Below are 21,473 nucleotides of genomic sequence, written 5' to 3' on the forward strand. Positions count from 1 at the left end.
TTTCAGAATTTACTCCAAAATAAAATTGAGTTGTCACTATAAAAAAAAATATACATGTTAGAGGCTATAAGGAAAATAAGCAAAATGCCACCATATATGAATATGAATCTAAGGATGAGCATGTTATGTTAGAAACTGTTCCTTTAGGTGAGTGGTTTACAAACCTCTACCCTAAGTATCTAAATTCTTCTGACATGCAATTAGATAAGTAATTCTGCATCTAGTTCCTCGTCCTAGCTTGTCCTTGAGTTCTCTGAGGGGGGGAATAAGAAAGAACTGCATTTCCATCCCCACCCCCAATTTATCTAAATATAACAATACTTGATATTATCTTTGGTGACTATTTAGAGTAATAGAGTAATAAAAAGTTATTTTCATTTGTTTACGAGGAACAATGCAAAATAGTAACCAGGCAACTAGTAACTAGAAATTATTTTCCTTCCTTATCTAAAGGTTTGGGTCAGGGCAGGGCGGGGCGGGGGGGGGGGGGGCGGGGAGGAGGGGGAGGAGGGGGGAGTGAGTGTCCTGTGTAGCATTGTTTAGTAGTATTGGTTATTGTTCTTCAGCATGGAAATCTCCAAGTCAAAGGTAACACCCGTTGTCCAGGGATAATAACAGTCATCTTGGTGGTTTAGCACTTGAACCTTGGAGTTGAGGTCCTGGGTTTACCTCGAATCCCTCTTAGATCAAGTATTACTCTACTTGAAAAGGACACCCTTGAAACTATTGGAAGGGAACAGCTCACAGGCTCACCTTTAGTGCTTCGAGCCTGGCGTGACTCAGTGGGAAGCCCGAGAGGTTATTGGAGGGCAAGTCCCAAGTTCTTCAAAGCATTTTGTGTCTTTTACAACAAGTGGGTGAAAAGGGAGTGTTTGAATTCTGGAAAACCTCTCAGGGCTTTTTAATCACGGTTTTGCACATGTGAATATATTTAATAATACAGTGGCCCCCAACCGAACTAGTCCTGCCACCTGCGCTGGCCTGGCGGACAGGAGGAGTAATCATACAGCCGTGTGACTACAGGGTGTAGATGTCCTAGCTCAACATGTAATAATACGAGAAGCTCTAAAGTCCCAGTGTGAAGGGAAAGGGAGACCAGCTGAAATACACTGTTGCTAAGGAACTAAGGGAATCAAGAGGCCTAAGAAGATGCCAGAAAGGAATCTTCAAAGAGCGTACATATTTCTGCAGAAGAGGCAGGAGAAGACCCAATAAATAAGTTCATACTTTTGCATCCTTTGGACAACTTTCTTTTCTCCCTATATGTATTGTCTTTTTGTTCTTGTTGTTATTAGAGGTTTTTATTAATACCTGTGTGTGTCCCTAGTGAAATAGGGATGGAGGAGACCTCATTTCTCAGTGTCTATTTTTTTAAAATATATTTTTATTGATTTTAGAGAGGAAGGGAGAGGGAGAGACAAAAACATCAATGATGAGAATCATTGATCACCTGCCTCCTGCACGCCCCCTACGGGGTTCGAGCCTGCAACCCAGGCATATGCCCTTGGTTGGAATCGAACCCAGGACCCTTCAGTCCAAAGACCAACGCTCTATCCACTGAGCCAAACCAGCTAGGGCTCAGTGTCTCTCTAATAAGGACACTAATCCCAGTCATGGGGGCTCCACCTCAAATACCATCATACTGGGGATTAGAGCTTTGACATATAAATTTGAGGAGGAGACGAACAGTGTTTAAAACAGCAAACTATACATTAAGAAAATTGTTTTAATCCTCACCCAAGGACAAGTTTAGAGAGAGGAAAGGAGAGAGAAACATGAATCAGTTGCCTTCGCAGGCCTCCTGCTGACCGGGAACGGAGCCGGCAACCTTTCGGTGACCCACCAACCGAACCACTCGGGCCCAGCAGAAATGGTACATTTTTAACTTAGACGTGGAGTAACTTTAGTTACCATCGTTTCTTGACTTAAATTTCTTAATAAAACTAAATGAAAGCATTTATCTAGCATTGACTGAGCACCCATTTCAGGATACTATTTGGGGTACAATAGGGACCATTTTACTCCTATAAATTATAAACCAAACAGCTGAAACTTCACCTCCTTTTTAAAGTCAAATTCCTGCAGCAAGTTCTCACTATACAGTTTAAATAGTGTGGCAATTGGGATTAACAGGGATAACTTCACATACATTGGTTACCTGCCATGACTTAAAAAAAATATTTGGTAAAAGATAACCTGTTATAAGCTACTATAATGGAATCCAAGTTGTGCATTAATAAGGGTCCTAGTTTAATGAGGCTTGTGAGTAGATGAGTATTTGGTACTCTCTTGATATGTTCATTTTTATTTGGGAACACTCTGCAGAGGGAAGCCAAATTCATCCTGCCCTTGCCTTAAATCCACCTGTTAGGGTCCAAGTGACGGATGCTCGCGTCCACGTGGTACGTTAGTGACAGGTGGAGAGGCTGTTGAGCCCTGCAGGTGTTATGAGTGCGAAGACTATGTGAGGTCAATTGGCAGCAAGAGCAAACCTTGGAAACAGGAGAGAGCGCGACTCCGAGCCTACAAAGGCCCTCTCACCCCTGTCCCAGGAAAACAGGCGCTGAGCTTGGGCCAGCTGGACACCTGAGTCTCCCCGACTCTCCCAGCAAAAGGGGGCTCCCTGGGAGCTTATCTGAAACTTGATGATGCTAATCTGTCCATGAACAGACTGGGAGGAGGGAGGAGGTGTGAGCCAGGCCGTGTTTAGAGCAGCGAGCGATAGTGAACAAAATACTGAGTCGTGATGAACCGTAATGTAATCCCCCTGCTTTGGACGAAGCGCCTTCCGGGCAGGGCTTGAGGGTCCAGTCGATTCCAGCGCACACTTGGCATCTTGCTGGAGCACATGGAGGATGCAGATTTGGGGGGGGAAGACAGAAAACAGAGCACAGAGGGCATTGTTTTTTATTAGCGCAGCCAGTTTAAAATGATGCGCGTTAACCACATTCATATAAATGACAGTTTCTCTAACCCTTGAATCATCCTACATTATATATATATATATATATATATATGTATATATATATATATATATATATATATATATATATATATTTACTTCAGAGAGGAAGACAGAGAGAGAGATAGAAACATCAATGATGAGAGAGAATCATTGATCGGCTGTCTCCTGCACACCCCACACTGGGGATCAAGCCCGCAACCCAGGCATGTGCCCTGGCTGGGAATCAAACCGTGACCTCCTGGTTCATAGGTCGATGCTCAACCACCACTGAGCCACACCAGCTGGGCTATCCTGTATTTTCAATGCCGTCGGTTCATACACATCAAAGCGAGAACCCCGAATTTGTGTGGGGTCAGGACCAGCCAGGCTCGGGATAGGGAGACAGCTGAGCGCTGTGCCCTCGCCCTCGTACGTGGGTGGCCCCGCAGCTGTTGATCCCCCTTCCGGCTACTGGGCAGTTGCCTCTTTTGCGCCTGCAGATCTAGACTTCAATCTTATGTCCACGGAACGGACATAAACAACGGGTTGACATCAGCTCTCAAAACATCGGCGAGGCAGCCAGACGCAGTCACCCTGAAATGCTGAGCAACATCGGGGCTGTTGCTACATCATATTTGTCTTTGTACCATAGTACCGGGCTCTATAAATACTAGAGGCCCGATGCACGAAATTCGTGCAAGCGTAGGTCTTCCTTCCCCTGGCTGCCGGCACCGGCTTCCCTCTGGCACCTGGGACTCTGACTTCCCTCGCAGCCCCAGTTTCATCTGGAAGGTCGTCCGGAAGGACACCCGGTCTAATTAGCATATTATGCTTTTATTATATAGGATAAAAGCTCAGCGCACAAGGTTCAAGGCCATCCTGACCTTCTCTGCAAATGGGAGGAACGCCCGGATGGCATGGCCCAGCTGCCATATTTTGGTCCTTAGGACAACTGAGTGAAATTCTATTTGCATCAACCTTTTCTTGCAAACAGTACTCAATGTGAGGCGACGAGGCATCACTGTGGGATCAGAACGGAGTGCGGAGTTCGGTGTGGACTCGTCTTAGCTATGTGTCCTTGACAAATTCCTTAAACTCTTTCGAGCCACTCCTGCTGGGCGGCTGTTGTCCGTTTAGGCTGCTATTGGTCACTTGAGGACATAACTTTTAACTTTCACAAGTGTAAGTGCTGACATATTTTGCTATGAAGCATTTAGATAGTTTAAATATGCTTCATACATAAAGACTGGATTTGAGCTTAGGATGATATTGGCCACGAGATAACAGGCCACTAAATCTTTATCATTAAGGAAACCCCATTGATATTGAGCTGGGTTCTCGTCTAAAAATGCACGTTTTCTGGCCTTTCCGTGGAATTGTAGCTTTCGTTTTGTGTGCAGGAATTTTTGTTAGCTAGTGTCTTTCCTCCGGGTAAAACAGCCACAACGACAAATCAATGGAATATGTGCTTGAGGCGAAACTCTTCACCACAGTTTGAAGGAAGGTTTGACCACAAAACGACATTGCAAGATTGTTGACTAAGCTGTGATGAGAACACCCAGAGAAAAGTGAGCCAGCATGCTGATTTGCTCCCAACAGGGAGTCGGGAGTCATACCACTGTTGTCCTCCAGGTGGCAGGATTTAGGCTGTCACTGAATTAACGGATATAAATCCCCGCCCCCCCCCCCCCCCTCACTCCCCCTCACAACTGGATGAGTGGCTAGTTTCTGAACAATCAGTACCATGGTGGCATTGATTCGATTTAATTGTTACAACTGGCCAAATGGGCAGATTGATCTTAGAAGAGTCTGCCGTTTAAGGACCTTAATTAACTTAGCCTCGCAGTCCTCTCAAACAAAAAAACGAGAACTTGTTATCGCTCCTAACCAGGCAGCCAAAATGATTGTTTTGTGTATTGCTGAAGTCTCTTTGGGTCACAGCACACACGTATTTTTAGGTTTATTCCTTTGGTTTATAGTAAATAGCTCGGCAGTGGATGGGAGCTATAAAGATATTGCTTTTGTACTTAAAGGGACACGCCGATATAACGGCAATAATCTTAAAAAAGGAATTGTAGGGATCTTGATCATAAACATAACAGGAAACACACCCCCTTTCAATGAGGTGAAGTCGTGCAGCCTTTACTGTTTATTAAACAGGAAAGAACAACCTGTAAAAAGTCAATATTGAATGACCCATACGCGCCAAATGACAAACAGAAGGCATTCTTTCCTATTTTTCCTGCTTACTGACATGAGAAGGGTCAGCATTCATTGTCACTCTTTGGATTCCCAAACTATTGTCCGTTTTCCAAAATGCAACAATTGAATCTGGCTGGGCACGGACCACGAAGAATGCTTCTTCATCCCCAGTCATTATTATCTTTATCCTCTTTCCTTCCACGTGGGAGATGGGGCATTCAGGGAGCTCAAAAGAATCTCAGCCAAGCACCTCCAGGGGCTTCGTTTTTGGGGGTGCTGTAGGTGTATATCAATGCTAGAATTGCATGGTAAGCATTTTCAAATCAAGAGCTCTGATTATTTGAATCTGCAGCGTAGGCAAAGGGGAAAGAAGGCTTGAAAGTAGGCAGAATATATCTCTATTATAACCAACAAAGGAGAAAGTCTGATGTGGCTTCGTTGTAAATCGAATGACTCTGAAGGTCAGTCCTGGGTCACCCCTGTTGTCCTGATGTGTGTGTGTGTGTGTGTGTGTGTGTGTGTGTGTGTGTGTGTGTGTGAACAGTTCCCCCTTCAGTACTGAAAGTGCTCAGGTTTGGGGATTAATTCTCTGGTCACCCTCGTTATAAGAACTTTCTGGCTATTAGTTGCCAGTTGGACCAATCAGAACAACCCATATTGCTTTGCTTCTTAAAGTATTTATTAAAGCCTACTTACACATTGCCTTTTAAGCTACTTCTGAACTCATTTTATTCTTCTAACAAAAAACTACCTCCACGTTTTTTCTTTACGTGCAGTTACTATTGCTTGTTGTTTTTTTATTTGTTTTCTTTTGTTTTCATTCTTTGATTGCAGAATCACAGGTCTTTGATTCAGACCACAGAAAGGCAAGCTTGTTTGAAATATAGGTTGGGAACTTTGCTTGTGGAAATTCACACATTGGACTTTTCCACAATCTATGAAACCAACTGAAATGATGACAGAGAAATTTATCCAAAGGCTACGTATCCTTAAAAAATGAGAATTCCACTTCATGTTATCATACTCCTGGTTTTTTAAAATTATTTTTTAAAAATATATTTTTATTGATTTCAGAGAGGGGGAGAGATAGAAACATCAATGATGAGAAAGAATCATGGATTGGCTGCCTCCTGCATGACCCCCACTGGGGATCAAGCCCGCAACCCGGGCATGTGCCCTGACTGGGAATCGAACCGTGACCTCCAGGTTCCTAGGTAGGCGCTCAACCACTGAGCCAAGCCAGCCCAGCCATACTCCTGATTGTTTTTTCTATCATTTGCCTCTCTTTTCCTTTCCTCAGTTTTATTTTCATTTTTACTTCGTGCATACTTCTCTCTCCCTTTCTCCCCAGAAACATCATTCTGGTTGTTTGTGAAATGTGACTGCAGACTCGGGGTGGTCAGCTACGTGCAGTCGGAGTAGAGATGCTGTAAGAGGTATGTGTGTGTCAAACACCACCCTGGCCACTGAGGAACATTCTGCCGCTGGCTTCTTACTATGAACATTAGCATTTTATTACACTCATCCCCAGGTTACACTGTCTGACAACCGTCCTCACGGTGATCATTTCTTTATGTCAGTCACTAGCGGCTGTTTATTGATATCAGTCGCTAAAGCTGTTTGAGGGGGTGAATTGCATCAGGCCGGGGCCAAAAATCAGAGGCTGCAACCGACTTCAGCAGGCCCTGCGCTGACAAAGCACAGGCCAGGGAGAGACGCCTCCGAGAGAGAGAGAGAGAGAGAGAGAGAGAGAGAGAGAGAGAGAGAGGGAGAGAGAGGTTTCCTTCTGAAACGCGGAGACCTGTGAATCCTGAGGCCTCAACAGTCACAACCAATAATCCATCAGCTGGTCACAACGCCAAACGTTCCCACAGTGTTTCATTCAAGTGTGAGGGGTGTAACTCTCACGCCTGCAACCTTGAGTGAGACCCTCGCATTCTTCCCTGTCTCTCAAGTTTATCCCTTTATCTCCCACCCACTCTGATCTTCTCTTTAAACCCTTCTCCTCCCTGCCCATTGCCCCTCCTTTCTCCTTGTGGCCTCTCCCTGAGATTAGCCTAGAGACACAGCATGGGGATCCTCACTGGACTAGTTACTTCTCTCGGACAAATCACTAACCTTGCTTTTTCGTCGTTCAGAGCGCAGAAGCTCGTGTCTCTAGAAATGCATACGGAACGTGAGATAGAAATCATGATAGAACCAAACACGGCTTTTCAATCGTATCAAATAAATTATAAGCGAGAACCGGGAAGGCTTGGGGTGTATTTTCACACTAAAGGGTTAGGCGGCATTTATGGAGGGTCACTACGTAGGGTAAGATGTAGTCACATTACAGGGGGCCCATACGGTTCTTTCCCCCCATGCCCTGGTTTTCAATGCGTCCATGCTGGAAACCATTGTTCTAATCCCGTGGGCGGCAAACTGCGGCTCGCGAGCCACAGGCGGCTCTTTGGCCCCTTGAGGGTGGCTCTTCCACAAAATACCACGGCCTGGGCGAGTCTGTGTTGAAGAAGTGGCGTTAGCAGAAGTTTAAGTGTAAAAAATGTGGCTCTCCAAAGAAATTTCAATCGTTGTACTGTTGATATTTGGCTCTGTTGACGAATGAGTTTGCCGACCACTGTTCAATCCAATCTAAAGGAAGTTGCTCTTTCATGGGAGATGGGAAGGACCTGTCAGATCATACACTCCGCCTTTGGATCCATAGGAATAAAGCTCCAGGGCAGGGATGAGCAGTTGGCTTCATGGCAAACATTTGCTTAGCCTCTTGTAGGACTTCCAGGGGACTTAAGTGAACAGACCCATTAATGAGCCAAGCAGGGCCCGTCGTCGAAACAGCTGCAACCCTCCACCTCTCTGCTCTGGAAAACAAAGGAGCCATTTCAGGGTGTTCAATAATAAGAGACCTTCATCTTGAATTTGGACATAACTGGACTCGGATAGTCGAGAGTTCTCTTCACCAAAAGTATATTTTCGTCTCCTTTCTTCCTATAATGACTGGGGGCAGAATTCCATAATTCCGCCTCTCCTCCCCACCCTCCCCACCCCCCCAAAATACCATAATGTTTAAAAGAAGTGAATGGCCTTCTCCGTACAGAAACTGCTAGGAGGTATAACCAGAAAGCAAATTCTTATTGGCGTCTTCCCTTTCTTTTCCATTCTATTTGTATCTAAGGAAGAGTGGGGGCCACATGTTTTATTGTACATCTCTGACAAAGAGGAAGAAGTGAGAGCATGAAAAAATGGCGAGGAGCGTTTAATGAGCACCTGCTAGGTGCCAGGCTCTGTGAGAAGTGCTTTCCGTTCGCTGTATAGTTTAATCCTCGCAATAACCTCATGTTGTGGGTACTATGGGGTATCCCCATTTCACAGATAAAGAAACTAACACCACGGGTCGGAGGGACTTGGCCAGGGTCACAGTCACAAAGCCAGAAAGGGACAGAAATTTGAACCCAAGAAAACTTGACTCTGGAGCCGGCCCTTGTAAGCACTTCATGCTCCTGCCTCCACGGGGTGGTCAAGGTCTCGATGAGTTCAATACCCTTTTCGCCATAAAGACTGTAGAAAGCCCTCGCACATACTAAGATCTCATGAAATTCAGCGACTGTTTCCTTGTCGAATGTGGAGATGAAAAGACTCCAAAGGAGTTATTTTAATACAAGAAAGGATCCCCGTAGAGTTACCAGGGAGGCAGCTCTTACAGTCTAACCTGTTACATCTTCAGAGGATCGCTCACCCGAGAGGAAAAAGGGACTCACCTACCGACACCAGAAGTTTTCACCGACCCTCCCCTGTCTTACTTTCCTTAGGCTGTGGGGAAATTAAAAGTAGCCTCTGAGGAATAGGCCGGGGGCCTGAGTTGTTGTAAAGGAAGCAGTGGGTGTTCAACCAACTATCATGGACAAGAGTGTGTGTGTTTATATTGGGAAGCGGGGACGGTTGCCAGAAGAATTTATGGCCGAGTTTGTTTCCCTGGCAGGGACAGAGATGGGCTTTTGCTGCTCTCTCCGCACTCTAATCTGAATCCACGCAGTCTCGGGTGTCTTTGTGTCTCTACCAAGAAGGTGGTCTCCCTGGCTCAGGTGGGTTGTGGGGGAGAAGGGGGAGGAGGGAGGCTGAACCATTGCCATCAGCATTGCCCCACCGGCTGTAAGAATAGTCACTTTTACCCCCTCGGGTACAGCTGCATTCTTGCCCTTCTCCAACTGAGCTCAAAGGGGGGCGAGTTCAGGGAAGTCTTAGCCACGCCTGAGTATATTTTTGCTTTGGCTGTTGGGGTGCTGGCCGCTTGTCTAACTCCTTTCAAGCTGCTTCCATTGGGCCTCAAGGAAAGGCACCACCCTAGCCAGTTTGGCTCAGTGGCTAGAGCATTGGCCTGCGGACTGAAGGGTCCCAGGCTCGATTCCGGTCAAGGGCACATGCCTGGGTTGCAGGCTCGATCCCCAGTGTGGGGCGTGCAGGAGGCAGCCAATCAATGATTCCCTCTCATCATTGATGTTTCTATCTCTTTCTCCCTCTCCCTTCCTCTCTGAAATTAATAAAAAATATATATGTATATTTTTAAAAGGAAAGGTACCCGCTGATGCTGATTTATATGCAACTTTCAGAATTATTCAGAAGTGGGTTGAAACAATTCCTTTATTCCAGAGTTTTCCAATGTGTATTAATGGGAGGGGGGCGGATTTTCATGTTCAAGGGGGTTTGGAACATGCTGGGTTAAAAGAGTTGAATGTGTAAATTTCTCAGAGCCTTTAGCATAATGATGGGGATTGTGAGTCTGTAATAGAGTACCCAGTACCTCCCAAACGGGCATCACCATAAAACCCACGTTTATAAGAGTTATCCGGGTAGGTCTTAGAAGTTACTAGTGGGTAAGGACATAGACAACGAATGCTCTCTGCAGACTCCAGCTCTGCCACTTACGATGGCCTTGAACTAGGTACTTAGCTTCTCTGGATTACAGCCTTCTCATCTGCAGAAGACTGCTGATGACAATAATACTATGTCCTTTGGGGTTGTTGTGCAGATTAAATGTCCATATACATCGATCTCTCTATCTTACTAATATGTTAGCTATTGTTATTACATCTATTCAGCCGTCCGTTTACTAATAATACAGGCCCCCTATACAGGTAAAGTGTCAATTTCAGAAGTTAGAGACAGTTCCTTGTCGCCTTCCTAGAATAAAAGGAACACCTACCTAGGGAATCATACAGAGGCACTGAGTTTGGGGGAACACTCCACAGAGTTTCCAGTGTACATCATCCGTCTAGTCCAGTGGTCGGCAGACTCATTCGTCCACAGAGCCAAATACCAACAGGACAACGATTGACATTTCTTTGGAGAGCCAAATTGTTTAAACTTAAACTTCTTCTAACGCCACTTCTTCAACATAGACTCGCCCAGGCCGTGGTATTTTGTGGAAGAGCCACCCTCCAGGGGCCAACGAGCCGCATGTGGCCTGCGAGCCGCAGTTTGCCGACCATGGGTCTAGTCAGTATGGCCACAGTCGTGCCGAAATGCAAATGTTGACTTGGAGCAAGGAGAGGTGAAATAAAAGAGAGGGGAAAAGCAAACAGTGGCAGGAGCGCTCCTTGTGTTTGTCCCATTGGGGCTGCGTCCAAAGACAAAATGTCAAGTGATGTGTGATGGACATGGCAGACACAGGCCACGCTCGGCGTCCTGGATGCGAATGTCGAGCCGGAGAAGAAGATGAGGAGAAAGCCCTGTGAGGAAGTGGCTTAGGCAGCACCTTAGAGAGAGAGAGCCATCCATTCCAACAGTGAAACGAACAAATGTGCTTCATTCTTTAGATTATTAAAAAAAAATAAAAAATGATGGCGGTCTGCTCCCAGCAGTTCCCAGTCCCATGGAGGGCTAGCTAGACTGTAACAAACTATAACCATTGTGCTTTAGGATACGGGCCTTAGCATCGTGTTAGGTATGCACCAGGAGGTCACGGTTCAATTCCTGGTCAGGGCACATGCCCCCAGGTTGCAGGCTCCATCCCCAGGAGGGGGCGTGCAGGAGGCAGCCGATCCATGTTTCTCCCTCATCATGGATGTCTCTATCTCCCTCTCCCTCTCCCTTCCTCTCTGACATCAATAAAATCATATTTTAAAAAATAAAATAGTATCAGGGAACAGCAGAAATGGATTCCACTAATAAATAAATAAAGTAGGAGGTGACTCTTAGATGGAAAGGCATGTCTCAGGGGCTGGCCTGGCCCAGAGTAATGCTCCTGTGTGTGTGTGTGTGTGTGTGTGTGTGTGTACACACTACAGGAGGGAACCCTTCCACGCTGGAGCAAGTGATTCCATTTGGGAGGCTGTGAGGGAGCCCCACTCACTCAGAACCGGGAGGCTTGCTAGCGCGTCCCTCAGCAGCCCCCGTGCAAAGTGACTCTATCCAGTAAATACCGTAAATCACGGTTGTCAGGGCGCACACTCCCCCTTCCTCCCTCTCCCCCTCCCCCTCCCCTCCCCGCGCGCACACACCCACCCCTGGGCCGCTCGGGGCGAGCTCAGGTCTCAGCGAGGAGAGGACTTCTGACTGTAATCCTAGCACGTCACTTTGTTGAAGGCAAACACGTGGTGCAGAGGGAACTTATAAATCTCTGCTCCCAGGCAAGACCGTGATGTTATCTGCTGGCAGCAGAGGGTTCACTTGGAGAGGAGCTCCAGAAGCTCCGAGAGAGAGAGAGAGAGAGAGAGAGAGAGAGAGAGAGAGAGAGAGAGAGAGAGAGAGAGAGAGAGAGAGAGAGGAGCAAGTGGAGGGGGAAAGGGATGAAGAGCCTAGTATAACGGTCTAGGCAGCCATTCGGGATCCGGCCAAGGGGCTGCCTGGATGCAGAGAGGAGAAAGGAGGAGGGTGGACTCCAGGGTGCCAAGTGCCCACCTCCCCTAAGCGAGAAAGCCCGAGGGGCAGAGACGCCAGGAGAGGCGGGCAAGGGTGGGCGTCCCAGGGCCGCCCCGCGCAGCCCCCTTAGGAATAACCCTGCCCCGCCAGCGGGCCCGGGGGCTGGGAGCCACGGCGGCGGCCGCCGGCCGGTCGTCGGCTGCCTGGTTGGCGTTTGGAGCGAGCGCAGAAGGAGGAGCAGGAGAAGGAGGGCGCTGGAGGCTGGACGCGCCTGCCAGCGGCGGCGGCGGCGGCAGCGACGTGGAGTAACCGGGCGGGTCGGCGCGCTCCGGCCGGGGTGGAGGCCCCCGCGCGCGGCTCGGGGAAGCAGGGTCCTCGCCGCTTCGGCAGCCGCTGCGGCCGCCGCCGGATCCGAGCGCGTCCCGAGCTCCCAAGCGCAGCGCGGCCGCCTCCCCGCGGCGCGCCAGGCTCCAGGCTCGGCCCCCGCGCGCGCACACGCGCACAGACACACACACACACTCACACGCACACACACTCACTCACACGCACACGCACACGCACACACGTGTGCGCTCCTCCGCTCCGAGCTGCCTGCTCCTGCTCCTAGCGCCGCAGTGGACCCGGGGGCCGCGCCTCTCCTGCGTTAAGCGTATCCATTAGCGCCGCACGGACCCCGCTGCGCTCCCGGCGCCCCGCCCGCCTGCCCGCCCGCCCGCAGCTGCCAGCCGGGACCTTTTCATCTCTTCCCTCCGGGCCGCGGGAGCCGAGTTCAGATCCGCCACTCCGCACCCGAAACTGACACACTGAACTCCGTGTCCTCCTCCTACACTCACTTCTGCCTCATAGCCACTCGCCTCGCTCCCCCCCCCCCCATCTCGTCGCTCCAAGGAAACTTTTTCTAACTCCCCCCCCCCCACCCCCAAGTGAGGGTTCCCTTTGCCCATCGCACATTACTATTTCCACTTTGGGAACGACTGGCCTTTTCTTCGGAAAGGAATTCTCGAGCAAGATACCTTTTTTTTTTCTTCTCCTCTCTCTCTCTATTGGACAGTGACTCGATTGTTAGCAAAAGTTTCGCATTAAAAAAAAAATAATCTACCTGACCTGTATTTTCAGATTGGTTGGTTTCTTTTCCAGTTCTTTCTTTTTTCCTCTATTATTATTATTATTTTTTTTTTGGTACCATTTTTTTAAAACTTTTTTTAAGGAAAAAAAAGAAACTTTTTCCACCTTTAAAAAAAAAATGCACTACTGTGTGCTGCGCGCGTTCCTGCTGCTGCACTGGGTGCCGGCCGCGCTCAGCCTGTCGACGTGCAGCACCCTCGACATGGACCAGTTCATGCGCAAGAGGATCGAGGCGATCCGCGGGCAGATCCTCAGCAAGCTGAAGCTCACCAGCCCCCCGGAAGACTACCCCGAGCCCGAGGACGTGCCCCCGGAGGTCATTTCCATCTACAACAGCACCAGGGACTTGCTCCAGGAGAAGGCCAGCCGCCGGGCGGCCGCCTGCGAGCGGGAGCGCAGCGACGAGGAGTATTACGCCAAGGAGGTGTACAAGATCGACATGCCGCCCTTCTTCCCCTCGGAAAGTAAGTTCCGCTCTGTTTTGTTTCTGTTTGTTTGTTTGTTTGTTTCCATTCTCCGAGGCTTAGCGCTGCCCGAGGCTCCCCAAACGCGGGGGCCACCGCGCCAGGGATCGCCCTTCCCCGCGTCCCCGCGTCCCCGCGTCCCCGCTGCGTCTTTCGGTCTCCAGCCCCTCGTCCCCACTCACGCCCCTTCCACTCCTGGGCGTAAGAACCTGAGGCTGGAAAACGTTGCCTTTTCACTGTATTTTCTCCATTTCTCCCCCTTCCTCCCCCCCCTCCCCCCGGCCCCCAGAGCCCTCCTCCTCTCTAAGGCGTTCTTCTCTTTTTCTCGCCCCTGAGATTCTTGGCTGGGCTCCCCCCTGTCCCCCGAGAGGCGCTCCCCGGGGCCGAGGTCAGCAGGGGAATCCTGGTGGGGTTTCTTTTCTGGACCCCGACGGCTTTGGAGCCGGCCCGGCTGGTGCAGGAAGGGTTAAAAAAAGTGGCTCTGAGCTAGCCTCTCCGGAAGGGAAGGCGCCCCGCGCCCCTCGCCCCGCCGACCTATCCAACGGGCTCCCCCAAGCCTCCCCATTGTCCCCAGCTCCCAACGCCAAGACGATCCCGATTTGGTGAAAAACCCTTCCAAAACACCTACCTCCTAACCAGACCCCGGTTCTGGAGCCTGTGGCCACCGCCAGGTGTTTACATTCCCAAAGGCCGGCTGGTGCCCAGCCCCCCTCTCCCCCCGTCCCTCCCGCTTTGAAGTCACCTGGAGCGGTGGCCAGGGCAGCTTGGTGTCTGACTTGGTGCGGAAAGGGGGTTGACTTGCACGTTATTTTCCAGAATCGACTCAACCCTGCCTCGCGAAGCTCGCGGGGTAGCCACATCGCCTTTCTTTTGCGTTTCTCTGTATCCCTGGGGAGCCCTGAGCTCCTGCGGGGACTTGGGCCGCCCTCCTGGGAGCCCCAGAGCCAGGAGAAGGCAGCCCATTTGCTACTTGTAAACCTGTTTCTCGGAGGGCAGCCTCCTCCTAGCCAGCTGGCATACAGTAGCAATGGGAGCCGAGTGATTTATTGGGGAGTTCCTTGGGGGTGGGGGGCAGAGGGGTAGAGAAAAGGACAGTCTGCTTAGAATTAGTTCCCATTCTGAAAAGAAAGGAAAAAAAGAAGTGCTACCTGAGAGGGTTAAATACCAGGAGGAAGAAGAAGAAAAAGAAAAAGAAAGAAAGAAAAAAAAGCTTCGATATTGGCGTAGTCCAAACCCCAAGTTGTAAACTTTTCATTGGTTGGCCATTTCTCTCCACCCCTTTCTGTGCCCTATATCCTGGCTGGCTGCCTTATGGAATCTCTGTGTCTTTCCTAAATCGATAATATGGCCCTCTAGATCCGTTTGATCCCGGAGGTTCCAGTGATAGGGCGGAGCTTTCCTTTTTGAATACTTCTTGTTCGTTTGACCAGTCGCAGCTCTGTGACTCGCCCTGTCTCCTACTTGAGGGTCTCCACACGTGAGCCGGTGGAGCTAACCCCAGTCTTCCCCGCGACCTTTCTTTTGCTACATCTCCTCCGGCAGGGGATCCTGGCCGGTGGGAGGGTTTTATTATTGTGATGATGGTGATAAATACACTCCACCCTGCTTATTCCCTGCGGGGAGCGAAGCTCTGGGTCTGGGGTGGAGCCAAGGCGATATTAGGCAAGAAGGTTCATTGTCATGAATCCAAAGCCATTGAGACCGAACCCGGGGCTGAGTCAGTTTGCTGTCCTCCTGCACGTGCATGGTTCTATTTGGGCAGCCGGGCCAGGGTGTTAGGTAGCACCTGAGTATGTCATCCCAGGAGTGTGTTTATCTGCAAAATCTCCGATGCATCGCCAGCGCTTTGCACAGAGGAGGTTGCAACCCTCAGGAGAGAGGTGTTGGAGAGAGCAGGTCACCCACGAGGGCGTTCATGCCCTGTTCTCTCCAGCGTCTCTCAGTCCAGAGGGCTGAGGGGATCCGCCCCGGGGGTCATGGCCATCAGCAACGTGGAGAAATTCTCACAGTGTCAGGATCCCAGATAGGGCAGCTGAGATCAGCAAGTGGAAACTCTTCCCCACCCCACGTGGAGCCACCACAGATATGAAAACCTCTCCGAGGTCCAGCATTTTCAAAATATACCGTCGGTTTTTCATACCAACATACAGGCGTCTAAAAGCCTGTCTTGTTGAAAGCACATGGAGGGACAGAGACGCACAGCAGACTGCGTCCTACTGTGTAAGGACTGTGGACCATTTCACGGAAAGTAGGTTAACTGATTTTCCAGCACTTTCGAGTTATACTGGAATAGAGTACACCCTTCCAAAAAAAAAAAAAAAAAAGAGGGAGGGGGGGAGAAAAGAGAAAAGCACTCCACCATATTTTGAAACAGCAAATTGAAAGTACAGCCCTGGCTTCCTGACCAGCGTTCCCCCTTTAGGACTGGCTCGGTGGCTGCCGGAGGGAGGGTGCCTGTCGTAGCTTGCAGTGACATCGGCGAGGGTCACGAGCCTCAGAGCCCAAGGCATGGGAAAGATCACTGGTTCATTTTTTTTTTCTTACCCCCAACTTATTAGCGTTCGGGGAGTGACTCCGGCTCAAATATTACAAATATGCTCTAATTATACTCAGCGAGCCATATATCATCTCAGATCGCTGATCGCCCTTCGCGGCGCATTTTATACGGTTCAGACTCAATATTTTTAGCAACGTGGACATTTCAAAGTAAAAATATGAGAGATATTGTATATGCCTCCAGGCATATTTTGTCTTAAATATTATCCTTGGCCCGGTGTACTATATAAATACAGTAAATATGAATAGAACTGGCCAGTTGCCAGTTTTCTCGGGCGAATTTTCGTCAAGAAAGGTATTTAGGGGATATAAATAATACTGTGTCAACAGTTAGAGAAGGGGTCTGATTCGTTTTGAATTTATTCGTATTGATCTTCTCACATGCTGTTAGTTTAAGGCTCAAAGTGGAGTTAGGCTTGGGTTTACCGATCGTTTACCCAGTGGGAATTGGTGGATTTCTGGGTCCTTTGGACAATCTATTTGAAGTTCAAGGCACATCTATTCAAAAGACCCTGCACAAGTCTTTAGAGATTTAGCGAGAGTAACATCCTTAACCAGAGGAGGTGTCAAATGATGGACAGTTTAAAATCTGGGGAGGTTTGGACAAATCTAAAAAGGAAGAGACAAAACGATTGTTTTTCTCTCTTTCCTCTCCCTCTTTCATTCTAACTGATCAGGCACTTGTGATTCTAACTGTGGTGATTACACTTACACACACACACACACACACACACACACACCCACTGCCCCCACCCAGGATGCATCTGACATTTTTTATTGTCCTGACTGGGAGTGGAGGGGTGCTATGGGCATTTAGTGGGGAAGGCTGGGGATTTGGCTAAGCACCCTAGAACACCCACAGCTGAGCCCCTCCCATGTATCAAAGAATTATCCAGCCCAAAGAGTCAGGCATGCCAACATTGAGAAGCCCCGATTCCCCTGATATTTACTTGGGGTTACTGAATTCTGCTAGTAGTCCTATGTTAAAAGTAATCACCTAAAAAAATAAAATATCTTTATAATCGAAAGGACATTAAAATGAGAGCCTTGAATAGAAAGATAATCAGAAAGTTGCCTTCATTAAATAGGGGCATGAAATGGAACCCTTCGGTACAGTCTGTGCTTTCTGATGACGGTGATAAACACCTAAATTAGACATCTGAACTTCCCATTCATCGAGCCTGAGGCCTGGCGTGGCCCCACCCCTCAGTAACTTCGGTCAGCAAGTGATATCAGTCAGGACCAAGAGAAGTGAGAAATTATCTTGGAGTTCCCTTGCAAGGAAAACAAACAGCGCATGTTAATGAAGAGTGGATTCTCCGAGCCAGGCAAATCGAAGAAAATAAATAATCGTGTTGGTTTATTCAATCCCATTGAATGAGATAAACTAAAATATACAGTCCGAAACATCACAGCGAGGTTTCTTCGGTCATTGTTTTCACATGAATGTTAAACATTTGATGCCAAAACAATGTCCTTTTCTATTTCCCCTGTCATTTTCCAAGGGAGCTCGTGGCGCGTAGAAGGAATTACCCCTAAAGCGCTGTGTTCTGGGGGAAGGGCGGCTTACGGTTCTATTCAGGGACCGGGCTCGCTGTGCACAAGTTGCTGGACTACGGGCCAGTTGCCCAGGGAAGGAAAATATTAGCAGTTGCTGGAACATAGTAGTATTTTTTGCTTGATGTTCAGGGATTTTATTTTTTAAGATTCTCTGTGTGTGGATGTGCAAGAGAAACAGAGAGCGAAAGAGAGAGGGAAGGAGAGAGAGAGAGAGGGAAAAAAAAAAGAGATCAAAGGCAGACTTGAACCCTTTGACTTCCACAATGGCTGAGTTATTAATAAACAACAGACCCACTTTAATTCCTTCATTGTTATTGCATCATCGCTTGTACTAACTCTAGTGCCTAATTGTGGTTACATTTAACTTAGGCCACATACTCTGTCAGGATTTCCTCTCTGTTTTTTCTTTTCCTCTCTGTTTTTTCTTTGACTTTTCAAGGACTAGGAAAAAACCCTCAAAGAAATATACTGTTTATAACTGAAGCCGTTGGGCAAGTCTTTGCTGCCAAGTGAGGCCAGCCTCCTCACCACCCGGGAGGCTGGGCTTTGGAGCCTGAGGGGCCAGGTGGGGACCCCTTGACCTCCCAGAGGGACTCCCAGCCCGGTGTCTCCACAGCGACCTCTGGGGGCGACTGCCGGAGCTGCACCTTTCGAAGGATGGCTTCTGTCTGGTGCAAAAGCGCTGATGTAAGCTGACAGCAGCATCTTCCCTATAAAGATACCAAAGAATGACAGATGGGCTTCCCTAGAGGAAACGGAGATGGGGAAAGAGGGCTAGTGACTCAGTGTCCATCCACCATCAGATCTGGGTTAGAACCGAGGAGGTCGCTCACCCCCAGGCCTTCGCCCAGAGATGACAACACGCTTCAGGCTGCATTTTGATTATTTACTTATTTTTAAATATATTTTTCTTGATTTCAGAGAGGAAGGGAGAGGGAGAGAGAGAAACACCCATGGTGACAGAGAATCCTTGATGACCTGCCTCCTGCACGCCCCCTAGTGGGAATCGAGCCCGCAACCCCGGGCATGTGCCCTTGACCGGAATCGAACCTGGGAACCTTCAGTCTGCAGGCCGATGGATGCTCTCTCCACTGAGCCACACTGGCTAGGGCCAGGCAGCATTCTTAGAAGGTTCGTGGAGGAACCTGGCCCTGGGAGAGACGTGCAGGCCAACCATGGAGTTGGGACTCTGGTCAGCACACCCCCCTCCCCCTGCCACCCCTCTCCAGCCCCCTTGTAGGTTTAGTAGGAAGGTGAACGGCAAGCCAAGGCACTGCGTGGAACAGGCTGGAAGCGGTCCCTGCATCTGTCTTGATGGAGCATTTCCGGTGCTGAGGGATGCTGGAGGGGACGCGGACTCGCCAGATGTGCGCGCTCTCCTTCGGCAGCCCTTCAGCCGGAGGGAGGGTGGGTTCCGTTCCTCCGATCCGGAGCAGCTTGACGAAATGTGCCTCTGGCCAGAGATAAACAAACGTTTCCATTGTCATTCTGAAGCCATATGGTGTGCGTTTCTTTTCCAATATTCTTTAAACCCGGATCATTTCTTTTTCTTTTTTTTTTTTTTTTTTAAGCCTAGGAATCCCATGTTCCCCGGGCGTTTTCAGTTGAATCACAGACGAGGGATTCTTTGATGGGTTTGTTTAGACTGCGAAAGCTCGCTTCTGTCTGAGTTTGGGAGAGATCGGAGACGTTCCGATCAGGTGACAGCCACGAACGGGGGTGTTGTTTGTTGTTGTTGTTGTTGTTTGTTGTTCTTGTTGTTGCCTTTGACTTTGTTTCTCTTCTGGCCTCTCTCATCCGGAAGTGGGTGGTGACTGTACTGCGGTGTGGCCACCACCTTGCTTCCTGGGGCGGCTTGGGGGCCCCCCCCCGCTGTTGCGTGACACACCCCCTTGACCTCTTCCCCACCGTCCCTGAATGCTTCTTGGTGTTCACGCCTCTGGACTATCTGCATCGATGGCCGTCAGCTTCGCTGGGCCAGGCTCAGCTTCTTCACCTTTGACCCTGAAGAAGAGGCTGGCCTAGGGCTGCAAGAGATGGAGGAGGGCAGGGGCGGAGAGCACCTGGCTCTGTTTCTGGCCCGTGTAGGCCCACGTTGCACGGCAGCCATAACTCATTGCATCTCAGACACCATGGGTTTTAAGGGGCACCATTATTGTGTGTGCCCCTAAGAAGGAAACATCACTGACGATTCACTCTGACGTGCCATTGACTGTGAGACAGGAAGAGAGATATTTTCGACTTACTAAAACGTGATCAGAAATGGATGTTCTAGAAGCCACTCCCATTAGCCTGGGATGTCTCGGGACCTTCATCTTATAGGTTCCACTCAGTGGATTGTTTCTGAGGTGACCTTTGCCACCAAAGGGGCTGGAATTAGTGACTGGCAGGGCTAGAGAGACATCTAAGAAGCCCTTGAGAATGAAGCCTTCTTAGGTAAGACCGCAAACATCTTCGAAAACATGACGACGCTGGGTTGGTGAGGAGTTGAGTTTCTTGGACTCGCCATGGTAGGTGGCCGGAAGGCCTCATGGTGCTGAGGAAACTTCTTTGGGACCAGGACCCCCCTCCATTCTCTCCAGGGAGCTCTTTGATGGGTCAGGAATGTGGGGCTCAGGTGCTCCTTCAACCCCAACGACTTCAGGAACTTAAGGCCAGTGGACAGAGCTTTCTGGATGTTTCAAGGCCCGAACCTTCTGGAAGTCATCTGGGTGCAGCTGTTGGGTCTCACATTAGCTTGTCCCACGTGTCCCTGTTCACCGGGAGGGGGTCCCCTCCCCAGGGGCCTTCCTTGCTGCCTACATGGGGCCAGTAGGAAGCAGGCTATCTCTGAGGAAGAGCATTGAGGTTCTGAGAGAAGTCAGGGAGACTGCTTTTTTGGGGAGATGTGGTTTGTTTCAGGAAATCTGAAGCACCGTCCCAGGCTTCAGAAAGACAAGGAAAACTGCTGTGACATAGATGTTGGCTCTGTCCCTGGTCTCCCCCCTCATCGGACCCATTCCATCCTGACAGATGTCACATCTGGCCTGACAAGCCGGCTCCCACATAACTGCTCACCCATCACTTCAGGCTGTCACTGTCGCAAGCACACAAGCATCTATATTTGTCACTTCATCATGGGGACAAGAATGCAAAGTTTGTTATCGAGAAAGACACTGAGATGACCACACGGCCACTGGTCTTTGCAAATCTAATAAAGACAGTATTTGTTAATGCATTCTAAGAGCACAGTTTATAGTTGGCAAAACATAAATAGGACTTCTTTCCCTGAGAAATATAACTTAATTTTTCTGCGTGGGATTCATTTCAGCATCGTTAACTCAACGCTTCTCAGACAAAATCCATTAGGGATCAATCATTCTCTCTCTACCACACGGAACAGCAATAACTTTGTCATTCTTTCCACTTTGGCTTTTGTTATTATCCGGTCATTGATTTCCCTGTCCACTGACTTAAACCTCAGCTTCACATCTGCTTTGACATCTAAATGACAACACCATTGAAGTTGTATTTCTTTGTCAGAAACTCGTAGAATTCAGATCCGGGCTGAGAAAAGCCAAAGGCGTGGGGGGAGGTGAATGGCTCACTCTGAGTCTCCTTTAGAAGGAGGAAAGAGCATCACAGACAGGACATTTCTCTGCTGACAATAGATGCTTTGGTAAGGGGACTGGTCCTGGACCTCTGTCCCCACAGGCAGGCGCACAGCGTGGCATCTGGGCGTTGGAAATTGAGGAGAGGGAAGCGGAGAATGGAACATGCCAGAACGC

At 49.1% G+C, this 21,473-nt stretch overlaps 1 protein-coding gene and 1 long non-coding RNA gene across 5 annotated transcripts in view; one reads left to right on the forward strand and one right to left on the reverse strand.

Moving 5' to 3' along the window:
• The window catches only part of LOC307094531, a 503,912-nt gene that overhangs the window by 91,128 nt on the left and 391,311 nt on the right, over positions 1-21,473 (reverse strand). The window lies entirely within an intron of this gene.
• Positions 11,771-21,473, forward strand: part of TGFB2 (transforming growth factor beta 2) — a 59,758-nt gene continuing 50,055 nt past the window's right edge. Inside the window, exon 1 of one of the 2 annotated variants that reach the window (XM_079763449.1) lies at positions 11,771-13,590. In XM_079763449.1, the coding sequence (XP_079619575.1) occupies positions 13,245-13,590 (346 nt within the window). In that variant the 5' untranslated portion in view covers positions 11,771-13,244. The remainder of the gene's footprint in view (positions 13,591-21,473) is intronic. The other variant, XM_079763450.1, reaches the window with a different exon arrangement.

The sequence above is a fragment of the Cnephaeus nilssonii genome, assembly GCF_951640355.1.
Source record: "Cnephaeus nilssonii genome assembly, chromosome: 23".
Lineage (NCBI taxonomy): Eukaryota > Metazoa > Chordata > Mammalia > Chiroptera > Vespertilionidae > Cnephaeus > Cnephaeus nilssonii.